Source organism: Haliotis rufescens, unplaced genomic scaffold (assembly GCF_023055435.1).
Source record: "Haliotis rufescens isolate VD_foot unplaced genomic scaffold, xgHalRufe1.0.p SCAF_101, whole genome shotgun sequence".
In the NCBI taxonomy this organism is placed as follows: Eukaryota; Metazoa; Mollusca; class Gastropoda; order Lepetellida; family Haliotidae; genus Haliotis; species Haliotis rufescens.
Genome location: NW_025963782.1, coordinates 334,304 through 357,857, shown reverse-complemented (window position 1 = coordinate 357,857; position 23,554 = coordinate 334,304). Strand labels below are relative to the sequence as shown.

General features: G+C 44.8%; 1 protein-coding gene across 1 annotated transcript in view; it reads left to right on the top strand.

Moving 5' to 3' along the window:
* Nucleotides 1-23,554, top strand: part of LOC124121004 (methylmalonyl-CoA mutase, mitochondrial-like) — a 64,774-nt gene that overhangs the window by 24,042 nt on the left and 17,178 nt on the right. The window contains exons 11-18 of the mRNA XM_048391890.1: nucleotides 1,934-2,017; nucleotides 3,877-3,982; nucleotides 5,052-5,188; nucleotides 16,562-16,687; nucleotides 17,851-17,952; nucleotides 19,324-19,464; nucleotides 19,852-19,979; nucleotides 20,725-20,813. Coding sequence (XP_048247847.1) covers nucleotides 1,934-2,017; nucleotides 3,877-3,982; nucleotides 5,052-5,188; nucleotides 16,562-16,687; nucleotides 17,851-17,952; nucleotides 19,324-19,464; nucleotides 19,852-19,979; nucleotides 20,725-20,813 — 913 coding nt within the window. The remainder of the gene's footprint in view (nucleotides 1-1,933; nucleotides 2,018-3,876; nucleotides 3,983-5,051; nucleotides 5,189-16,561; nucleotides 16,688-17,850; nucleotides 17,953-19,323; nucleotides 19,465-19,851; nucleotides 19,980-20,724; nucleotides 20,814-23,554) is intronic.

Sequence of the window (23,554 nt, the reverse complement as noted above, 5' to 3'; positions counted from 1 at the left end):
GAGATGGAGACACCTCACTGTAATACTGTGCACTGTATGTCTCAGGTGGCTGACCCCTGGGGCGGGTTGCTGTAATGGGGCGGAGATGGAGGTACCTCACTGTAATACTGGGCACTGTATGTCTCAGGTGGATGACCCCTGGGGCAGGTCCCTGTAATGGGGTGGAGATGGAGATACCTCACTGTAATACTGGGCACTGTATGTCTCAGGTGGCTGACCCCTTGGGCGGGTCCCTGTAATGGGGTGGAGATGCAGGCACCTCACTGTAATACTGTGCACTGTATCATAGTGTATGTCTCAGGTGGCTGATCCCTGGGGCGGGTTGCTGTAATGGGGCGGAGATGGAGGTACCTCACTGTAATACTGTGCACTGTATCATAGTGTATGTCTCAGGTGGCTGATCCCTGGGGCGGGTTGCTGTAATGGGGCGGAGATGGAGGTGCCTCACTGTAATACTGGGCACTGTATGTCTCAGGTGGATGACCCCTGGGGCAGGTCCCTGTAATGGGGTGGAGATGGAGGTACCTCACTGTAATACTGTGCACTGTATGTCTCAGGTGGCTGACCCCTGGGGCGGGTCCCTGTAATGGGGTGGAGATGCAGGCACCTCACTGTAATACTGTGCACTGTATCATAGTGTATGTCTCAGGTGGCTGATCCCTGGGGCGGGTTGCTGTAATGGGGCGGAGATGGAGGTACCTCACTGTAATACTGTGCACTGTATGTCTCAGGTGGCTGACCCCTGGGGCGGGTCCCTGTAATGTGGTGGAGATGGAGGCACCTCACTGCAATATTGGGCACTGTATGTCTCAGGTGGCTGATCCCTGGGGCGGGTCCCTGTAGTGGGGTGGAGATGGAGGTGCCTCACTGTAATACTGTGCACTGTATGTCTCAGGTGGCTGACCCCTTGGGCAGGTCCCTGTAATGGGGTGGAGATGAAGGTGCCTCACTGTAATACTGTGCACTGTATGTCTCAGGTGGCTGACCCCTGGGGCGGGTCCCTGTAATAGGGTGGAGATGGATGTGCCTCACTGTAATACTGTGCACTGTATGTCTCAGGTGGATGACCCCTGGGGCGGGTCCCTGTAATGGGGTTGGTCCCTGTAATGGGGTGGAGATGGAGGTGCCTCACTGTAATACTGTGCACTGTATGTCTCAGGTGGATGACCCCTGGGGCGGGTCCCTGTAATGGGGTTGGTCCCTGTAATGGGGTGGAGATGGAGGTGCCTCACTGTAATACTGTGCACTGTATGTCTCAGGTGGCTGACCCCTGGGGCGGGTCCCTGTAATGGGGTGGAGACGGAGGTACCTCACTGTAATACTGTGCACTGTATGTCTCAGGTGGCTGACCCCTGGGGCGGGTCCCTGTAATGGGGTTGGTCCCTGTAATGGGGTGGAGATGGAGGTACCTCACTGTAATACTGTGCACTGTATGTCTCAGGTGGCTGACCCCTGGGGCAGGTCGCTGTAATGGGGTGGAGATGGAGGCACCTCACTGTAATACTGTGCACTGTATGTCTCAGGTGGCTGACCCCTGGGGCGGGTCGCTGTAATGGGGTGGAGATGGAGGTACCTCACTGTAATACTGGGCACTGTATGTCTCAGGTGGCTGACCCCTGGGGTGGGTCCCTGTAATGGGGGGGAGACGGAGGCACCTCACTGTAATACTGTGCACTGTATATCTCAGGTGGCTGACCCCTGGGGCAGGTCTCTGTATTGGGACGGAGATGGAGGTACCTCACTGTAATACTGTGCACTGTATGTCTCAGGTGGCTGACCCCTGGGGCGGGTCCCTGTAATGGGGTGGAGATGGAGGTACCTTACTGAAATACTGTGCACTGTATGTCTCAGGTGGCTGACCCCTGGGGCGGGTCCCTGTAATGGGGTGGAGATGGAGGCACCTCACTGTAATACTGTCCACTATATGTCTCAGGTGGCTGACCCCTGGGGCGGGTCCTACATGATGGAAAACCTCACCAATGACATCTACGATGAAGCACTCAAGTTAATCAATGAGGTAAGTTCCACGGGTAGAAGTAACAACAAATTTGTATGTAGCCAGCTGGGCTTGCTCCTTTATAAAGTTAGTGGCCATTCTCCGAACTAACTGGCCTACAACTAAATGGTGGGGGCCACAAAGTGGCCAAACCTATGGTGACGTAGCCACCTAGCGGTGCTCTGAAAATTGACACTCCTCACCCCTGAAACGCCTCTTCCTGCTCTCCTAATTAAATCTTGGCTTCAATTTGGCTCATTTTGTGGTGATTTATGAGCAAATAAAGATGTTGGATTTAGGCTTTCGGGATATTCTGACTCGTGTTCATCTCTCAACTGATCGTGTAAGGTTGTTTGAGGTGTTTCACACAGGTGTCATGTCTCATTGGTCAGCTGAGATAGCACATGTGACAATGCTGTCCATGATGTCCACGGTTCGTTTAAAAAAATCCCATGAGTTAGATGACAATGAGGTTAGGTGAAATTGGGTTTAACATCGCGTCTAAGATTATTGCACTTATATAGCGACGTGCATTCATGTGTGTGTGTGGCTGCTTGTACTAGTCCGGACTGATGCCGATTTATAGTGCTAGCCCACTGAGATACCATGCTGCAGTTTAACATGAATACCCCACTCAGACACAGTATACTGACTCCGAGCCGACCAGTCCCTGTTTTATCCCCTTAATGCTGAGTGCCAGACAGGGTAACAACAAGTACCATCTTTTAACATCTTTTGGTATGACGCGGCCGGGGATCGAACCCCAGACCCTCCGCTCTCCGGGCGGACGCTCTACCACAAGACCACGGAGGCGGTCTAGATGACAATGAGAAATCAATCAATGTATTATTGGCTAATCCTTTGATTGATAGTTTTTTAAACTCAACTGACCATTCCTCCCTTGCTACGCTGTCACATGCATATTACATAACATGTTATACATCCATGACATCAGACCTGGTTTTATGACCCAATCTTAGATTTTTAAATCATTACCCAAGACACCAGAAATGCAAACCACCGATTGCTATATATCCAGCCTCAGTGGAGTTATTTTGCATAGTCTTTGTCAGGTAAGCCATTAACTCAGCAATAAGAGAATGATGACAAATTTACAGGTGTAGGGTTATACCATGAAACATGGATGACAATGTGTCATACATGCATAAATAAATATGGGTTGTTACTGTTTTGAGTATAGGAACTGAACTTCATTGTTGAAAAAAATAATACCAACACATTTTTACTGTAAGTAAACTACATAATTGTACCTCCATATTTTCACACATCAGACAAATTTGCACAGTGAAAAGTTATAGTAAGCATCATCCAATCAAACACAGGGAGTCAATGGGATTCCCCTTGCTGTCAATGAGGCCCTCCAACTGCCCCATTCCTTGTTCGAAGCCCAATCAGTTGGGTCACTGACGTTAATTTGCATCTAGTGAATATGCTGGCAAATTAACATGGTGCCAGCTAGACGACTGAGAGCTGGAGAGTTGTTTCCCTTGAAGGCTATTGTTCGACAACCGTAGAAATTTCATGGCCCAAAACTTTCCAGATGTACACAACTGTCTGAAGAATGTGCATGTGTAGTGTTGACGATGGCTCACTCCCACCTGGGCCAGACCTAGACGATCCATGCTATACTTTGCTAAGCAGTTGGTATATTTTGCTAAAATTTCCTATATTTTACTAAGCAAATTTTAGCCACTGCTTATCAAAGTACAGCATGGATGATCGTCATCACATAATTCGTATAAACATACAAACCCCATAGTGCATTGTTAAAGTCTAGCTCTGACCCAGATGGATGTGAGCCAGAATCCCCATCGTCTATACTACTTGTGTGTCTAGGGTTTCACACTCTGCATTCACAGATTGAGGAGATGGGAGGAATGGCTAAGGCTGTGGCATCTGGGATGCCTAAGCTGAAGATTGAGGAGTGTGCAGCCAAGAGACAGGCCAGGATCGACAGTGAATCAGGTCAGCAGCAGCACAGTTGTTAAAGCCCTCTCTGACTATAAATAGCTCGCTGGGTGGTGGTGTTTCAGTGTGTCGAGAGAAGCTTTTTGAAAACCGTACGTAAACAAGATCACCTAAGACCGGCAAACTTTATCATCATCATCATGTTCATATCAACTTGAATGACAAATCTTGGATACCACAAATGGCTCCATATCTAGATATAAGTTAATAAATAATCTGTAGTTTTATCATGAAAAATCGAATCTGTCATGTTTGTGCTTCTGCCTCAGTCACAGTGGGTGGAGCTTAGTTAGGGTTGCGCTATAAATAGTAAAGAACATGGTCTGTGTACATCTAACAGTGTTAGAAATTGGCACTAGTCCTGTAGTCCTTACCAAACTGCCCAATAGTAAAGGTATCCAAAGGACTAGTAGAAATTGGCCCATTTTAAGGGTTTTGCTATATGTTATCATTATAAGGACTAGTGGACGAAAACTGTTCGTTTCTAACCCTGAATTCTAACACGTTCAGTGCATTTGTGGTCAAATTTTATCATGGTGTATACTTGAGCTTTTGCGAACATTTTGGTTCATTTACATAAAGTATAAGCTGAAGTGGCTTTTTTGTCTTTAAGTTACATATTGGAAGCTGTAGTGTCAATAAAGAGTTGACAGTGGTTCTACCTCTTCATTCCTTTAAGTTGATGTTCAGTACAGATGCCCGAACCTTTATCAAGCAAGTGAACTGTGCTTGGTAGAGGTTCTAAGTAAAATTGACAAAAGCAAGAAGTTGAAATCCATGTCATCTCTGTTTTCACTGAAATAGCTACAGTTCACTGACAATGTAGAACCATGTCAATCTCATTAAAGACAGATCTTAGTTCTCGGTACTGCTAAACAAAGATCTGAGGACATCCCATTACCGGTCATGTCAGAATAACCTTTGCTCTGACCAAACAGAGCGTCGCTTACAAGATCAGGAAACTGTCAATACATGTTTCAAAGCATAGTCGCCAGTTTAATACTCCTGCCGTGAGAGTTTAGAAGGAATGAACCATAATTTTGTGAATTACCTTTCTATATTATAGAGGTGATAGTTGGCGTGAACAAATATCGATTGAAGGATCAGGACACAGTGGAAGTCCTCTCTATAGACAACACTGTGGTACTACAGAAGCAGGTGGCCAGATTGAAGACGATGCGGGAGACAAGAAATGTGGCTAAGGTAGGTCCCCTCACAGTATACTGTGTACCCCTCACAGTATACTGAATACCCCACACAGTATACTGAATACCCCACACAGTATACTGAATACCCCACATAGTATACTGAATACCCCACAGAGTATACTGAATACCCCACACAGTATACTGTGTACCCCACACAGTATACTGTGTACCCCTCACAGTATACTGTGTACCCCACACAGTATACTGAATACCCCACACAGTATACTGAATACCCCACACAGTATACTGAATACCCCACACAGTATACTGAATATCCCACACAGTATACTGAATACCCCACACAGTATACTGAATACCCCTCACTGTATACTGAATACCCCATACAGTATACTGAATACCCCACACAGTATACTGTGTATCCCTCACAGTATACTGAATACCTCACAGTATACTGAATACCCCTCACAGTATACTGAATATCCCACACAGTATACTGAATACCCCACACAGTATACTGAATACCCCTCACAGTATACTGAATACCCCACACAGTATACTGAATACCCCACACAGTATACTGTGTACCCCACACAGTATACTGAATATCCCTCACAGTATACTAAATATCCCACACAGTATACTGAATACCCCACACAGTATACTGAATACCCCTCACAGTATACTGAATATCCCACACAGTATATTGAATACCCCACACAGTATGCTGAATACCCCTCACTGTATACTGAATACCCCACACAGTATACTGAATACCCCACACAGTATACTGAATATCCCTCACAGTATACTGAATACCTCACAGTATACTGAATACCCCTCACTGTATACTGAATATCCCTCACAGTATACTGAATACCCCACACAGTATACTGAATACCCCTCACTGTATACTGAATATCCCTCACAGTATACTGAATACCCCTCACAGTATACTGGATATCCCACTCAGTATACTGAATACCCCACACAGTATACTGAATATCCCACACAGTATACTGAATACCCCACACAGTATACTGAATACCCCTCACTGTATACTGAATACCCCACACAGTATACTGAATACCCCACACAGTATACTGTGTATCCCTCACAGTATACTGAATACCTCACAGTATACTGAATACCCCTCACAGTATACTGAATATCCCACACAGTATACTGAATACCCCACACAGTATACTGAATACCCCTCACAGTATACTGAATACCCCACACAGTATACTGAATACCCCACACAGTATACTGTGTACCCCACACAGTATACTGAATATCCCTCATAGTATACTGAATATCCCACACAGTATACTGAATACCCCACACAGTATACTGAATACCCCTCACAGTATACTGAATATCCCACACAGTATATTGAATACCCCACACAGTATACTGAATACCCCTCACTGTATACTGAATACCCCACACAGTATACTGAATACCCCACACAGTATACTGTGTATCCCTCACAGTATACTGAATACCTCACAGTATACTGAATACCCCTCACAGTATACTGAATATCCCACACAGTATACTGAATACCCCTCACTGTATACTGAATACCCCACACTGTATACTGAATACCCCACACAGTATACTGTGTACCCCACACAGTATACTGTGTACCCCACACAGTATACTGAATACCCCACACAGTATACTGAATACCCCTCACTGTATACTGAATACCCCACACAGTATACTGAATACCCCACACAGTATACTGAATATCCATCACAGTATACTGAATACCCCACACAGTATACTGAATACCCCTCACTGTATACTGAATACCCCTCACAGTATACTGAATACCCCACACAGTATACTGAATACCCCTCACTGTATACTGAATATCCCTCACAGTATACTGAATACCCCTCACAGTATACTGAATACCCCTCACAGTATACTGAATATCCCACACAGTATATTGAATACCCCACACAGTATACTGAATACCCCTCACTGTATACTGAATACCCCACACAGTATACTGAATACCCCACACAGTATACTGAATATCCCACACAGTATATTGAATACCCCACACAGTATACTGAATACCCCTCACTGTATACTGAATACCCCACACAGTATACTGAATACCCCACACAGTATACTGTGTATCCCTCACAGTATACTGAATACCTCACAGTATACTGAATACCCCTCACAGTATACTGAATATCCCACACAGTATACTGAATACCCCTCACTGTATACTGAATACCCCACACAGTATACTGAATACCCCACACAGTATACTGAATACCCCTCACTGTATACTGAATATCCCACACAGTATACTGAATACCCCACACAGTATACTGAATACCCCTCACAGTATACTGAATATCCCACACAGTATATTGAATACCCCACACAGTATACTGAATACCCCTCACTGTATACTGAATACCCCACACAGTATACTGAATACCCCACACAGTATACTGTGTATCCCTCACAGTATACTGAATACCTCACAGTATACTGAATACCCCTCACAGTATACTGAATATCCCACACAGTATACTGAATACCCCACACAGTATACTGAATACCCCACACAGTATACTGAATATCCCACACAGTATACTGAATACCCCTCACAGTATACTGAATACCCCTCACAGTATACTGAATACCCCACACAGTATACTGAATACCCCTCACTGTACACTGAATATCCCTCACAGTATACTGAATACCCCTCACAGTATACTGAATATCCCACACAGTATACTGAATACCCCACACAGTATACTGAATATCCCACACAGTATACTGAATACCCCACGTAGTATACTGAATACCCCTCACTGTATACTGAATACCCCACACAGTATACTGAATACCCCACACAGTATACTGTGTATCCCTCACAGTATACTGAATACCTCACAGTATACTGAATACCCCTCACTGTATACTGAATATCCCACACAGTATACTGAATACCCCACACAGTATACTGAATACCCCTCACAGTATACTGAATACCCCACACATACTGAATACCCCTCACAGTATACTGAATACCCCTCACAGTATACTGAATACCCCACACAGTATACTGTGTACCCCTCACAGTATACTGAATACCCCATACAGTATACTGAATCCCCCTCACAGTATACTGAATATCCCACACAGTATACTGAATACCCCACACAGTATACTGAATACCCCACACAGTATACTGTGTACCCCACACAGTATACTGAATATCCCTCACAGTATACTGAATATCCCACACAGTATACTGAATACCCCACACAGTATACTGAATACCCCTCACAGTATACTGAATATCCCACACAGTATATTGAATGCCCCACACAGTATACTGAATACCCCTCACTGTATACTGAATACCCCACACAGTATACTGAATACCCCACACAGTATACTGTGTATCCCTCACAGTATACTGAATACCTCACAGTATACTGAATACCCCTCACAGTATACTGAATATCCCACACAGTATACTGAATACCCCACACAGTATACTGAATACCCCACACAGTATACTGAATATCCCACACAGTATACTGAATACCCCTCACAGTATACTGAATACCCCTCACAGTATACTGAATACCCCACACAGTATACTGAATACCCCTCACTGTACACTGAATATCCCTCACAGTATACTGAATACCCCTCACAGTATACTGAATATCCCACACAGTATACTGAATACCCCACACAGTATACTGAATATCCCACACAGTATACTGAATACCCCACGTAGTATACTGAATACCCCTCACTGTATACTGAATACCCCACACAGTATACTGAATACCCCACACAGTATACTGTGTATCCCTCACAGTATACTGAATACCTCACAGTATACTGAATACCCCTCACAGTATACTGAATATCCCACACAGTATACTGAATACCCCACACAGTATACTGAATACCCCTCACAGTATACTGAATACCCCACACATACTGAATACCCCTCACAGTATACTGAATACCCCTCACAGTATACTGAATACCCCACACAGTATACTGTGTACCCCTCACAGTATACTGAATACCCCATACAGTATACTGAATACCCCTCACAGTATACTGAATATCCCACACAGTATACTGAATACCCCACACAGTATACTGAATACCCCACACAGTATACTGTGTACCCCACACAGTATACTGAATATCCCTCACAGTATACTGAATATCCCACACAGTATACTGAATACCCCACACAGTATACTGAATACCCCTCACAGTATACTGAATATCCCACACAGTATATTGAATACCCCACACAGTATACTGAATACCCCTCACTGTATACTGAATACCCCACACAGTATACTGAATACCCCACACAGTATACTGTGTATCCCTCACAGTATACTGAATACCCCTCACAGTATACTGAATACCCCACACAGTATACTGTGTACCCCTCACTGTATACTGAATACCCCATACAGTATACTGAATACCCCTCACAGTATACTGAATATCCCACACAGTATACTGAATACCCCACACAGTATACTGAATACCCCACACAGTATACTGTGTACCCCACACAGTATACTGAATATCCCTCACAGTAAACTGAATACCCCACACAGTATACTGAATACCCCACACAGTATACTGAATACCCCTCACAGTATACTGAATATCCCACACAGTATACTGAATACCCCACACAGTATACTGAATACCCCTCACTGTATACTGAATACCCCACACAGTATACTGAATACCCCACACAGTATACTGTGTATCCCTCACAGTATACTGTGTACCCCACACAGTATACTGAATACCCCACACAGTATACTGAATACCCCTCACTGTATACTGAATACCCCACACAGTATACTGAATACCCCACACAGTATACTGAATACCCCACACAGTATACTGAATACCCCACACAGTATACTGAATACCCCACACAGTATATTGAATATCCCACACAGTATACTGAATACCCCACACAGTAAACTGAATACCCCACACAGTATACTGAATACCCCACACAGTATATTGAATATCCCACACAGTATACTGAATACCCCGCACAGTATACTGAATACCCCACACAGTATATTGAATATCCCACACAGTATACAGAATACCCCACACAGTATACTGAATACCCCACACAGTATACTGAATACCCCACACAGTATATTGAATATCCCACACAGTATACTGAATACCCCACACAGTACACTGAATACCCCATACAGTATACTGAATATCTCACACAGTATATTGAATATCTCACACAGTATACTGAATACCCCACACAGTATACTGAATACCCCACACAGTATACTGTGTACCCCTCACAGTATACTGAATACCCCATACAGTATACTGAATACACCTCACAGTATACTGAATATCCCACACAGTATACTGAATACCCCACACATTATACTGAATACCCCTCACTGTATACTGAATACCCCACACAGTATACTGAATACCCCACACAGTATACTGTGTACCCCACACAGTATACTGAATACCCCACACAGTATACTGAATACCCCACACAGTATACTGAATACCCCTCACAGTATACTGAATATCCCACACAGTATACTGAATACCCCTCACAGTATACTGAATATCCCACACAGTATACTGAATACCCCACACAGTATACTGAATACCCCTCACTGTATACTGAATATCCCACACAGTATACTGAATACCCCACATAGTATATTGAATACCCCTCACTGTATACTGAATATCTCTCACAGTATACTGAATACCCCTCACAGTATACTGAATATCCCACACAGTATACTGAATACCCCACACAGTATACTGAATATCCCACACAGTATACTGAATACCCCACACAGTATACTGAATACCCCTCACTGTATACTGAATACCCCACACAGTATACTGAATACCCCACACAGTATACTGAATACCCCTCACTGTATACTGAATATCCCTCACAGTATACTGAATACCCCTCACAGTATACTGAATATCCCACACAGTATACTGAATACCCCACACAGTATACTGAATATCCCACACAGTATACTGAATACCCCACACAGTATACTGAATACCCCACACAGTATACTGTGTATCCCTCACAGTATACTTAATAGCTCACAGTATACTGAATACCCCTCACAGTATACTGAATATCCCACACAGTATACTGAATACCCCACACAGTATACTGAATACCCCTCACAGTATACTGAATACCCCTCACTGTATACTGAATACCCCACACAGTATACTGAATACCCCACACAGTATACTGTGTACCCCACACAGTATACTGTGTACCCCACACAGTATACTGAGTACCCCACACAGTATACTGAATACCCCTCACTGTATACTGAATACCCCACACAGTATACTGAATACCCCACACAGTATACTGAATACCCCACACAGTATACTGAATACCCCACACATTATACTTAATACCCCACACAGTATATTGAATATCCCACACAGTATATTGAATACCCCACACAGTAAACTGAATACCCCACACAGTATACTAAATACCCCACACAGTATATTGAATATCCCACACAGTATACTGAATACCCCACACAGTATACTGAATACCCCACACAGTATATTGAATATCCCACACAGTATACTGAATACCCCACACAGTATACTGAATACCCCACACAGTATACTGAATATCCCACACAGTATCTTGAATATCCCACAGAGTATACTGAATACCCCACACAGTACAATGAATACCCCATACGGTATACTGAATATCTCACACAGTATATTGAATATCTCACACAGTATACTGAATACCCCACACAGTATACTGAATACCCCACACAGTATACTGTGTACCCCTCACAGTATACTGAATACCCCATACAGTATACTGAATACCCCTCACAGTATACTGAATATCCCACACAGTATACTGAATACCCCACACAGTATACTGAATACCCCTCACTGTATACTGAATACCCCACACAGTATACTGAATACCCCACACAGTATACTGTGTACCTCACACAGTATACTGAATACCCCACACAGTATACTGAATACCCCACACAGTATACTGAATACCCCTCACAGTATACTGAATATCCCACACAGTATACTGAATACCCCTCACAGTATACTGAATATCCCACACAGTATACTGAATACCCCACACAGTATACTGAATACCCCTCACTGTATACTGAATATCCCACACAGTATACTGAATACCCCACACAGTATATTGAATACCCCTCACTGTATACTGAATATCCCTCACAGTATACTGAATACCCCTCACAGTATACTGAATATCCCACACAGTATACTGAATACCCCACACAGTATACTGAATATCCCACACAGTATACTGAATACCCCACACAGTATACTGAATACCCCTCACTGTATACTGAATACCCCACACAGTATACTGAATACCCCTCACTGTATACTGAATATCCCTCACAGTATACTGAATACCCCTCACAGTATACTGAATATCCCACACAGTATACTGAATACCCCACACAGTATACTGAATATCCCACACAGTATACTGAATACCCCACACAGTATACTGAATACCCCTCACTGTATACTGAATACCCCACACAGTATACTGAATACCCCACACAGTATACTGTGTATCCCTCACAGTATACTGAATACCTCACAGTATACTGAATACCCCTCACAGTATACTGAATATCCCACACAGTATACTGAATACCCCACACAGTATACTGAATACCCCTCACAGTATACTGAATACCCCACACAGTATACTGAATACCCCACACAGTATACTGTGTACCCCACACAGTATACTGAATACCCCACACAGTATACTGAATACCCCTCACAGTATACTGAATACCCCACACAGTATACTGAATACCCCACACAGTATACTGTGTACCCCACACAGTATACTGAATATCCCTCACAGTATACTGAATATCCCACACAGTATACTGAATACCCCACACAGTATACTGAATACCCCTCACAGTATACTGAATATCCCACACAGTATATTGAATACCCCACACAGTATACTGAATACCCCTCACTGTATACTGAATACCCCACACAGTATACTGAATACCCCACACAGTATACTGTGTATCCCTCACAGTATACTGAATACCTCACAGTATACTGAATACCCCTCACAGTATACTGAATATCCCACACAGTATACTGAATACCCCTCACTGTATACTGAATACCCCACACAGTATACTGAATACCCCACACAGTATACTGTGTACCCCACACAGTATACTGAATACCCCACACAGTATACTGAATACCCCTCACTGTATACTGAATACCCCACACAGTATACTGAATACCCCACACAGTATACTGAATACCCCACACAGTATACTGAATACCCCTCACAGTATACTGAATATCCCACACAGTATATTGAATACCCCACACAGTATACTGAATACCCCTCACTTTATACTGAATACCCCACACAGTATACTGAATACCCCACACAGTATACTGTGTATCCCTCACAGTATACTGAATACCTCACAGTATACTGAATACCCCTCACAGTATACTGAATATCCCACACAGTATACTGAATACCCCACACAGTATACTGAATACCCCACACAGTATACTGAATATCCCACACAGTATACTGAATACCCCTCACAGTATACTGAATACCCCTCACAGTATACTGAATACCCCACACAGTATACTGAATACCCCTCACTGTACACTGAATATCCCTCACAGTATACTGAATACCCCTCACAGTATACTGAATATCCCACACAGTATACTGAATACCCCACACAGTATACTGAATATCCCACACAGTATACTGAATACCCCACATAGTATACTGAATACCCCTCACTGTATACTGAATACCCCACACAGTATACTGAATACCCCACACAGTATACTGTGTATCCCTCACAGTATACTGAATACCTCACAGTATACTGAATACCCCTCACAGTATACTGAATATCCCACACAGTATACTGAATACCCCACACAGTATACTGAATACCCCTCACAGTATACTGAATACCCCACACAGTATACTGAATACCCCACACAGTATACTGTGTACCCCTCACAGTATACTGAATACCCCATACAGTATACTGAATACCCCTCACAGTATACTGAATATCCCACACAGTATACTGAATACCCCACACAGTATACTGAATACCCCACACAGTATACTGTGTACCCCACACAGTATACTGAATATCCCTCACAGTATACTGAATATCCCACACAGTATACTGAATACCCCACACAGTATACTGAATACCCCTCACAGTATACTGAATATCCCACACAGTATATTGAATACCCCACACAGTATACTGAATACCCCTCACTGTATACTGAATACCCCACACAGTATACTGAATACCCCTCACTGTATACTGAATACCCCACACAGTATACTGAATACCCCACACAGTATACTGTGTATCCCTCACAGTATACTGAATACCTCACAGTATACTGAATACCCCTCACAGTATACTGAATATCCCACACAGTATACTGAATACCCCTCACTGTATACTGAATACCCCACACAGTATACTGAATACCCCACACAGTATACTGTGTACCCCACACAGTATACTGAATACCCCACACAGTATACTGAATACCCCTCACTGTATACTGAATACCCCACACAGTATACTGAATACCCCACACAGTATACTGAATATCCCTCACAGTATACTGAATATCCCACACAGAATACTGAATACCCCTCACTGTATACTGAATACCCCACACAGTATATTGAATATCCCACACAGTATATTGAATATCCCACACAGTATACTGAATATCCCACACAGTATATTGAATATCCCTCACTGTATACTGAATACCCCACACAGTATACTGAATACCCCACACAGTATACTGAATACCCAACACAGTATACTGAATACCCCACACAGTATACTGAATATCCCACACAGTATACTGAATACCCCACACAGTATACTGAATACCCCACACAGTATACTGAATATCCCACACAGTATACTGAATACCCCACACAGTATACTGAATACCCCTCACTGTATATTGAATATCCCACACAGTATACTGAATACCCCACACAGTATACTGAATACCCCACACAGTATACTGAATATCCCACACAGTATACTGAATACCCCACACAGTATACTGAATACCCCACACAGTATATTGAATACCCCACACAGTATACAGAATACCCCACACAGTATATTGAATACCCCACACAGTATACTGAATACCCCTCACAGTATACTGAATACCCCACACAGTATATTGAATATCCCACACAGTATACTGAATACCCCACACAGTATACTGAATATCCCACACAGTATACAGAATACCCCACACAGTATACTGAATACCCCTACAGTATACTGAATACCCCACACAGTATACTGAATACCCCACACAGTATACTGAATACCCAACACAGTATACTGAATACCCCACACAGTATACTGAGTATCCCACACAGTATACTGAATACCCCACACAGTATACTGAATACCCCACACAGTATATTGAATACCCCACACAGTATACAGAATACCCCACACAGTATATTGAATACCCCACACAGTATACTGAATACCCCTCACAGTATACTGAATACCCCACACAGTATATTGAATATCCCACACAGTATACTGAATACCCCACACAGTATACTGAATATCCCACACAGTATACAGAATACCCCACACAGTATACTGAATACCCCTACAGTATACTGAATACCCCACACAGTATACTGAATACCCCACACAGTATAATACTACATCCAGACTACAGGATCTACATAATTTAATCACTTAGGACAGATAATTCACACTTTGGCTCAGCTCAAAAGGCTGCTCTTTTTCTTCATCTTCCAGTACATTCTGCAGGACAGACTGTCATTATGTTGTTTGTTTGTTTGTTTGTTTGTTTGTTTGTAATGCCGCACTCAGCAATATTCAAGCTATATGACGGCGGTCTGTGTATAATTGAGTCTGGACCAGACAATCCAGTGATTAATATCATGAGGATCAATCTACGCAATTTGGATCATAGACATGCATCAACCAAGTCAGCGAGCCTGACCACCCGATCCTGTTAGTCGCCTTTTACGACAAGCATAGTCACCTTTTACGGCAAGCATGGGTTGCTGAAGACCTATTCTACCCCGGAATCTTCACGGGTCCTAAGCACCTGACTGTTAAACACCAGTCCTAAAGGGAAGCTATGAAGCCTATGCAGGTCCAGGTTGAATATGCACCTGACTGCACCTCCCTCTTTGTTTCAGTGCCAGGGAGCCCTGTCTGCCCTCACCAAGTGCTGTGAGACTGGGGCTGGGAACTTGCTCCATCTGTCTATAGAGGCTGCCAGGGCGCGGGCATCGGTAGGGGAGATAACTCAGGCCATGGAAGTGGTGAGCCCAACATTACGGATGATCTTCACTGTTGATCAATTTAAGGTCTTATCGTTTGACATGGATTTACTTTGGTCTTTCCAGTCCATGGTAGTGTCAGTAATACATTGTGGGGATCAAAGGCATGAATAATGAGGTTAAAGGCACACATAAGGGGGTCCAAAGCGTGAATAAGGGGGTCCAAGGCATAAATAAGGGGGTCAAAGGCATGAATAAGGGGGTCCAAAGCATGAATAAGGGGGTCCAAGCCATGAATAAGGGGGTCCAAAGCATGAATAAGGAGGTCCAAAGCATGAATAAGGGGGCCCAAGCCATGAATAAGGAGGTCCAAAGCATGAATAAGAGGGTCCAAAGCATGAATAAGGAGGTCCAAAGCATGTATAAGGGGGTCCAAAGCATGAAAAAGGAGGTCCAATGCATGAATAAGCGGGTCCAAAGCATGAAGAAGAGGGTCCAAAGCATGAATAAGGGGGTCCAAGGCATGAATAAGGGGGTCCAAAGCATGAATAAGGGGGTCCAAGGCATGAAGAAGGGGGTCCAAGGCATGAATAAGGGGGTCCAAAGCATGAAAAAGGGGGTCCAAAGCATGAATAAGCGGTCCAAAGCAGGAATAAGAGGGGCCAAAACATGAATAAGGGGGTCCAAAGCATGAATAAGGGGATCCAAGGGATGAAATAGGGGGGTCCAAAGCATGAATAAGGTGGTCCAAGCCATGAATAAGAGGGTCCAAGCCATGAATAAGGGGTCCAAAGCAGGAATAAGAGGGTCCAAAACATGAATAAGGGGGTCCAAAGCATGAATAAGGGGATCCAAGCGTTAAAATAGGGGGGTCCAAAGCATGAATAAGGTTGTCCAAGCCATGAATAAGGGGATCCAAGCCATGAATAAGAGGGTCCAAAGCATGAATAAGGAGGTCCAAAGCAGGAATAAGAGGGTCCAAAGCATGAATAAGAGGGTTCAAAGCATGAATAAGTGGGTCCAAGGCATGAATTTTGTAATCTATTCTCAATTTCTTAACACAGTATTTTGTGTCGTATAAAACTGTGGAGTGAAGCACATCAATTGGTATATTTTCAAATTTGTATTTTTCTCGAAGTTTATTAGAAATTATGGCTATGTACCTGAAACTATACATAACATATCCACACCATATTTATGAACAGGTGTTTGGCCGTCATGTAGCCAGCGACAGAATGGTGAGCGGAGCGTACGTGACGGAGTTCGGTGAAGCCGAGGAAATGAGAATTGTGTCTGAGAGAATAAAGGTGAACATTGCACTCCTTGTCCATTGGGCATTTGTTACCAAACCTACAGATCTGTTGTCTGAGGTTCAGGACAATTGGTCCAATTTTGTCAAAAATGAAATGAATGTGATCATTTTAAGTTTACTGAGAAAACAATTTTGAAATGCTGGACTTCCTCATTGATAACGTCCATGTAATATTTTGGGGTAGGACATTTGGGCAAGAACTAGGCATCCCCATGGGCACCAATTGTGCTCCCCTTTTTGCTGATCTGTTTGAATCAAAATTTCGGCTCAGATTAGCAAAATCAAAACAAAAGACTTTTGCCAAGAAGTATATCTTCTTGTATATCGATGATCTGATATCATTGAGTAACGGTCAAATAGCCAGTTCCCTTCCACTGATTTTTCAACCTGAACTAGACATTAAAGAAGAGACCAGCGAGACCGCCTCATCAGTTTCATATTTAGATCTTTGCATAAAGATTCAGAGTGCCAAAATGTCGAGCAATAATCCAGCAGCTCCAACCTTTGCTGTGTTCGTTTTGCAACTATTGAGGAACAATCGAGCATGCTCTCGCTACCAAGATTTCAAAGAGCATGAGGACCGCCTCCGTGGTCTTGTGGTAGAGCGTCCGCCCGGAGAGCGGAAGGTCCGGGGTTCGATCCCTGGCCGCGTCATACCAAACGACGTTAAAAGATGGTACTTGTTGTTAACCTGTCTGGCGCTCGGCATTAAGGGGCTAAAACAAGGACTGGTCGGCTCGGAGTCAGTATACTGTGTCTGAGTGGGGTAATCATGTTAAACTGGGACATGGTATCTCAATGAGGTAGCACTATAAATCGTCATCAGTCAGGACTAGTACAAGCAGCCACACGAACACACACACGTACATGCACGTGGCTATATAAGTGCAATTATCTTGGATGCGACATTAAACCCTATTTCACCTCACCTCACCTCAAAGAGCATGATAAGACTCTTGCTCAAAAGTTGTTTGATCATGGTTACTGCATCCAAGGCCTCAGTAAAGCTTTCAAAAATTTCAAAGCAATTCTAAATTTGACTGGTACTATACGGTCCCGTGTTTTTTCCAGGTGAACAATTGACTTGCCTTTGCATGTATTTGTGATGGGTGACGTCAGTGGAGCTGGATAGGCTCACCTGTGTGCAAACACCTGTTACCATCACTATAAAATTGATAGTGATTCATAGACACATGCAAATGATATAGTTGCTTTTTACAGAGATTTCATATGAATATTCCTCTGTTTACTGACTGCCATGGCATAAAACAACATGCGCTTAGGTTCATTATTACAGTGAAATTGTGTTGGCTCACTCCCAAGTTTCATTCCCCTTGAAGTTAGAAAGTATCATTGTTTGGTGCAGAGCTTCGTGGAGGTGGAAGGGCGACGCCCACGTATCCTGGTAGCCAAGGTGGGCCAGGACGGCCATGATCGGGGCGGGAAGGTGATTGCCACGGGCTTTGCTGATCTCGGCTTTGATGTCGACATTGGCCCACTCTTTGCAGTAAGTAAAACAGTTCACTTTTTAGTATCTGCTCTTGTCAAGTGGGCGGCTTGGCCCAGTAAGTTAGGTTGCTGTATTTCACTGTTCACCAATTTCGTAAAATCGAGGGCGGTCGGGTAGCCAAGTAGTTAAAGCGTTCGCTCATCACGCTGAAGACCCGGGTTAGATTCCCAACATGGGTACAATGCGTGAAGCCCATTTCTGGTGTCCCCGGCCTTAATTTTTCTGGAATATTGCTAAAAGCTGCATAAAATCATACTCACTCACTCACTTGTATAATCGGCATGACACACATATAATTATCTCTATGTCTGAATATACAATGGTTATGTTACAAAAAACACATGTTCAATAAGTGTAGAGCATCTCTACTTTACTTCACCTCAGACACCAAAAGAGGCAGCTCAGCAAGCGATTGATGCAGATGTGCATGTTGTGGGAGTTAGCTCCCTTGCTGCGGGTCACAAGACCCTGATTCCAGAACTTATCAAGGAACTCCAGAACATGGGACGACCGTGAGTATCACAATCATTTGTCTTGTACATGTACAGGATTTCATATCGCACTTATTGAAGAAATTTTAGGGTCTGTGGACCCGGCTCCAAATTAAAATAAGAGGTGTCTTGTCTACTGTGGGATTTCATCCAGTTTCGAGACACTGAAGGCTTGTCTTCTAAATAGAAATGAGTGAAAGTCAACCACACCCAAAGTTGTGGAGGCAACGGTTGGTGCAAGTTGTAACACACCCTCACTTAAGTTTGCATTCATCCAATAGCTGCTGTGAGCTTCAGTGCCTGTGGTTATCTCGTACAGGCTGTAGGTAATTTGTATGTATCTCTGCTGACAGGAGCGTACCCATCACTCATACTGTCCTCAGGGCGGTCGGGTAGCCTAGTGGTTAAAGCGTTGACTCGTCACGCCGAAGACCCGGGTTCGATTCCCGACATGGGTACAATGTGTGAAGCCCATTTCTGGTGTCCCCCGCCGTGATATTGCTGGAATATTGCTAAAAGCAGCGTAAAACCATACTCACTCACTCATACTGTCCTCTGATGGATTGGGGTGGTGGGGTAGCCTCGTTGATAAAGCGTTTGCTTGTCACGCCGAAGACCTGGGTTTGATTCCCCACCTGGGTACAATATGCGAAGCCCATTTCTGGTGTCCCCCGCCGTTATATTGCTGGAATATTGCTAAAAGTGGCGTAAAACAATACTTGCTCACTCACTCCTCTGATGGATGAGTCATGTGCTGCTGTTTCAGTGACATCCTGGTTGTAGCCGGCGGCGTGATCCCTCCCCAGGACTATGACTTCCTCTTCAGTGCTGGCTGCTCCGCTGTTTTTGGCCCAGGTGAGGAGGGATAACATAAGTCTAGGTGCTTCCTGTGATTGGAATGTATGTATCTGCACAAATACATAGCACCCACTCACACAAACATACCCACATCCACCTCCACACACTTACTCACATCCACCTCCACACACATACCCACATCCACCTCCACACACATACCAACATCCACCTCCACATACATACCAACATCCACCTCCACACACATACCCACATCCACCTCCACACACTTACACACATCCACCTCCACACACATACCCACATCCACCTCCACACACATACCTACATCCACCTCCACACACTTACACACCTCCACCTCCACACACATACCTACATCCACCTCCACACACATACCCACCTCCACCTCCACACACTTACACACATCCACCTCCACACACAAACCCACATCCACCTCCACACACATACCAACATCCACCTCCACACACATACCAACATCCACCTCCACACACAAACCCACATCCACCTCCACACACATACCCACATCCACCTCCATACACATACCCACATCCACCTCCACACACATACCCACATCCACCTCCACACACATACCCACATCCACCTCCACACACTTACCCACATCCACCTCCACACACTTACCCACATCCACCTCCACTCACATACCCACATCCACATCCACAACGACCTCCACACACAAACCCACATCCACCTCCACACACATACCCACATCCACCTCCACACACATACCCACATCCACCTCCACACACATACCCACATCCACCTCCACACACATACCCACATCCACCTCCACACACATACCCACATCCACCTCCACACACATACCCACATCCACCTCCACACACATACCCACATCCACCTCCACATACATACCCACATCCACCTCCACATACATACCCACATCCACCTCCACATACATACCCACATCCACCTCCACATACATACCCACATCCACCTCCACACACATACCCACATCCACCTCCACACACATACCCACATCCACCTCCACATACATACCCACATCCACCTCCACATACATACCCACATCCACCTCCACACACATACCCACATCCACCTCCACTCACATACCCACATCCACCTCCACACACATACCCACATCCACCTCCACACACATACCCACATCCACATCCACAACGACCTCCACACACATACCCACATCCACCTCCACACACATACCCACATCCACCTCCACACACATACCCACATCCACCTCCACTCACATACCCACATCCACCTCCACACACATACCTACATCCACCTCCACACACATACCCACATCCACCTCCACACACATACCCACATCCACCTCCACACACATACCTACATCCACCTCCACACACATACCCACATCCACCTCCACACACTTACACACATCCACCTCCACTCACATACCCACATCCACCTCCACACACAAACCCACATCCACCTCCACACACATACCCACATCCACCTCTACACACATACCCACATCCACCTCCACACACAAACCCACACTCACCTCCACACACAAACCCACATCCACCTCCACACACATACCCACATCCACCTCCACACACATACCCACATCCACCTCCACACACAAACCCACATCCACCTCCACACACTTACACACATCCACCTCCACACACATACCCACATCCACCTCCACACACATACCCACATCCACCTCCACACACATACCCACATCCACCTCCACACACTTACACACATCCACCTCCACTCACATACCCACATCCACCTCCACACACATACCCACATCCACCTCCACACACTTACACACATCCACCTCCACTCACATACCCACATCCACCTCCACACACATACCCACATCCACCTCCACACACATACCCACATCCACCTCCACACACATACCCACATCCACCTCCACACACATACCCACATCCACCTCCACACACATACCCACATCCACCTCCACACACTTACACACATCCACCTCCACTCACATACCCACCTCCACCTCCACACACATACCCACATCCACCTCCATACACATACCCACATCCACCTCCACACACATACCTACATCCACCTCCACACACATACCCACATCCACCTCCACACACTTACACACATCCACCTCCACTCACATACCCACATCCACCTCCACACACAAACCCACATCCACCTCCACACACATACCCACATCCACCTCTACACACATACCCACATCCACCTCCACACACAAACCCACACTCACCTCCACACACAAACCCACATCCACCTCCACACACATACCCACATCCACCTCCACACACATACCCACATCCACCTCCACACACAAACCCACATCCACCTCCACACACATACCCACCTCCACCTCCACTCACATACCCACACTCACCTCCACACACATACCCACCTCCACCTCCACTCACATACCCACATCCACCTCCACACACAAACCCACATCCACCTCTACACACAAACCCACATCCACCTCCACACACAAACCCACACTCACCTCCACACACATACCCACATCCACCTCCACACACATACCCACATCCACCTCCACACACATACCCACATCCACCTCCACTCACATACCCACATCCACCTCCACACACTCACCCGCATCCACCTCCACACACATACCCACATCCACACACATACCCACCTCCACCTCCACACACATACCCACCTCCACCTCCACACACTTACACACATCCACCTCCACACACATACCTACATCCACCTCCACA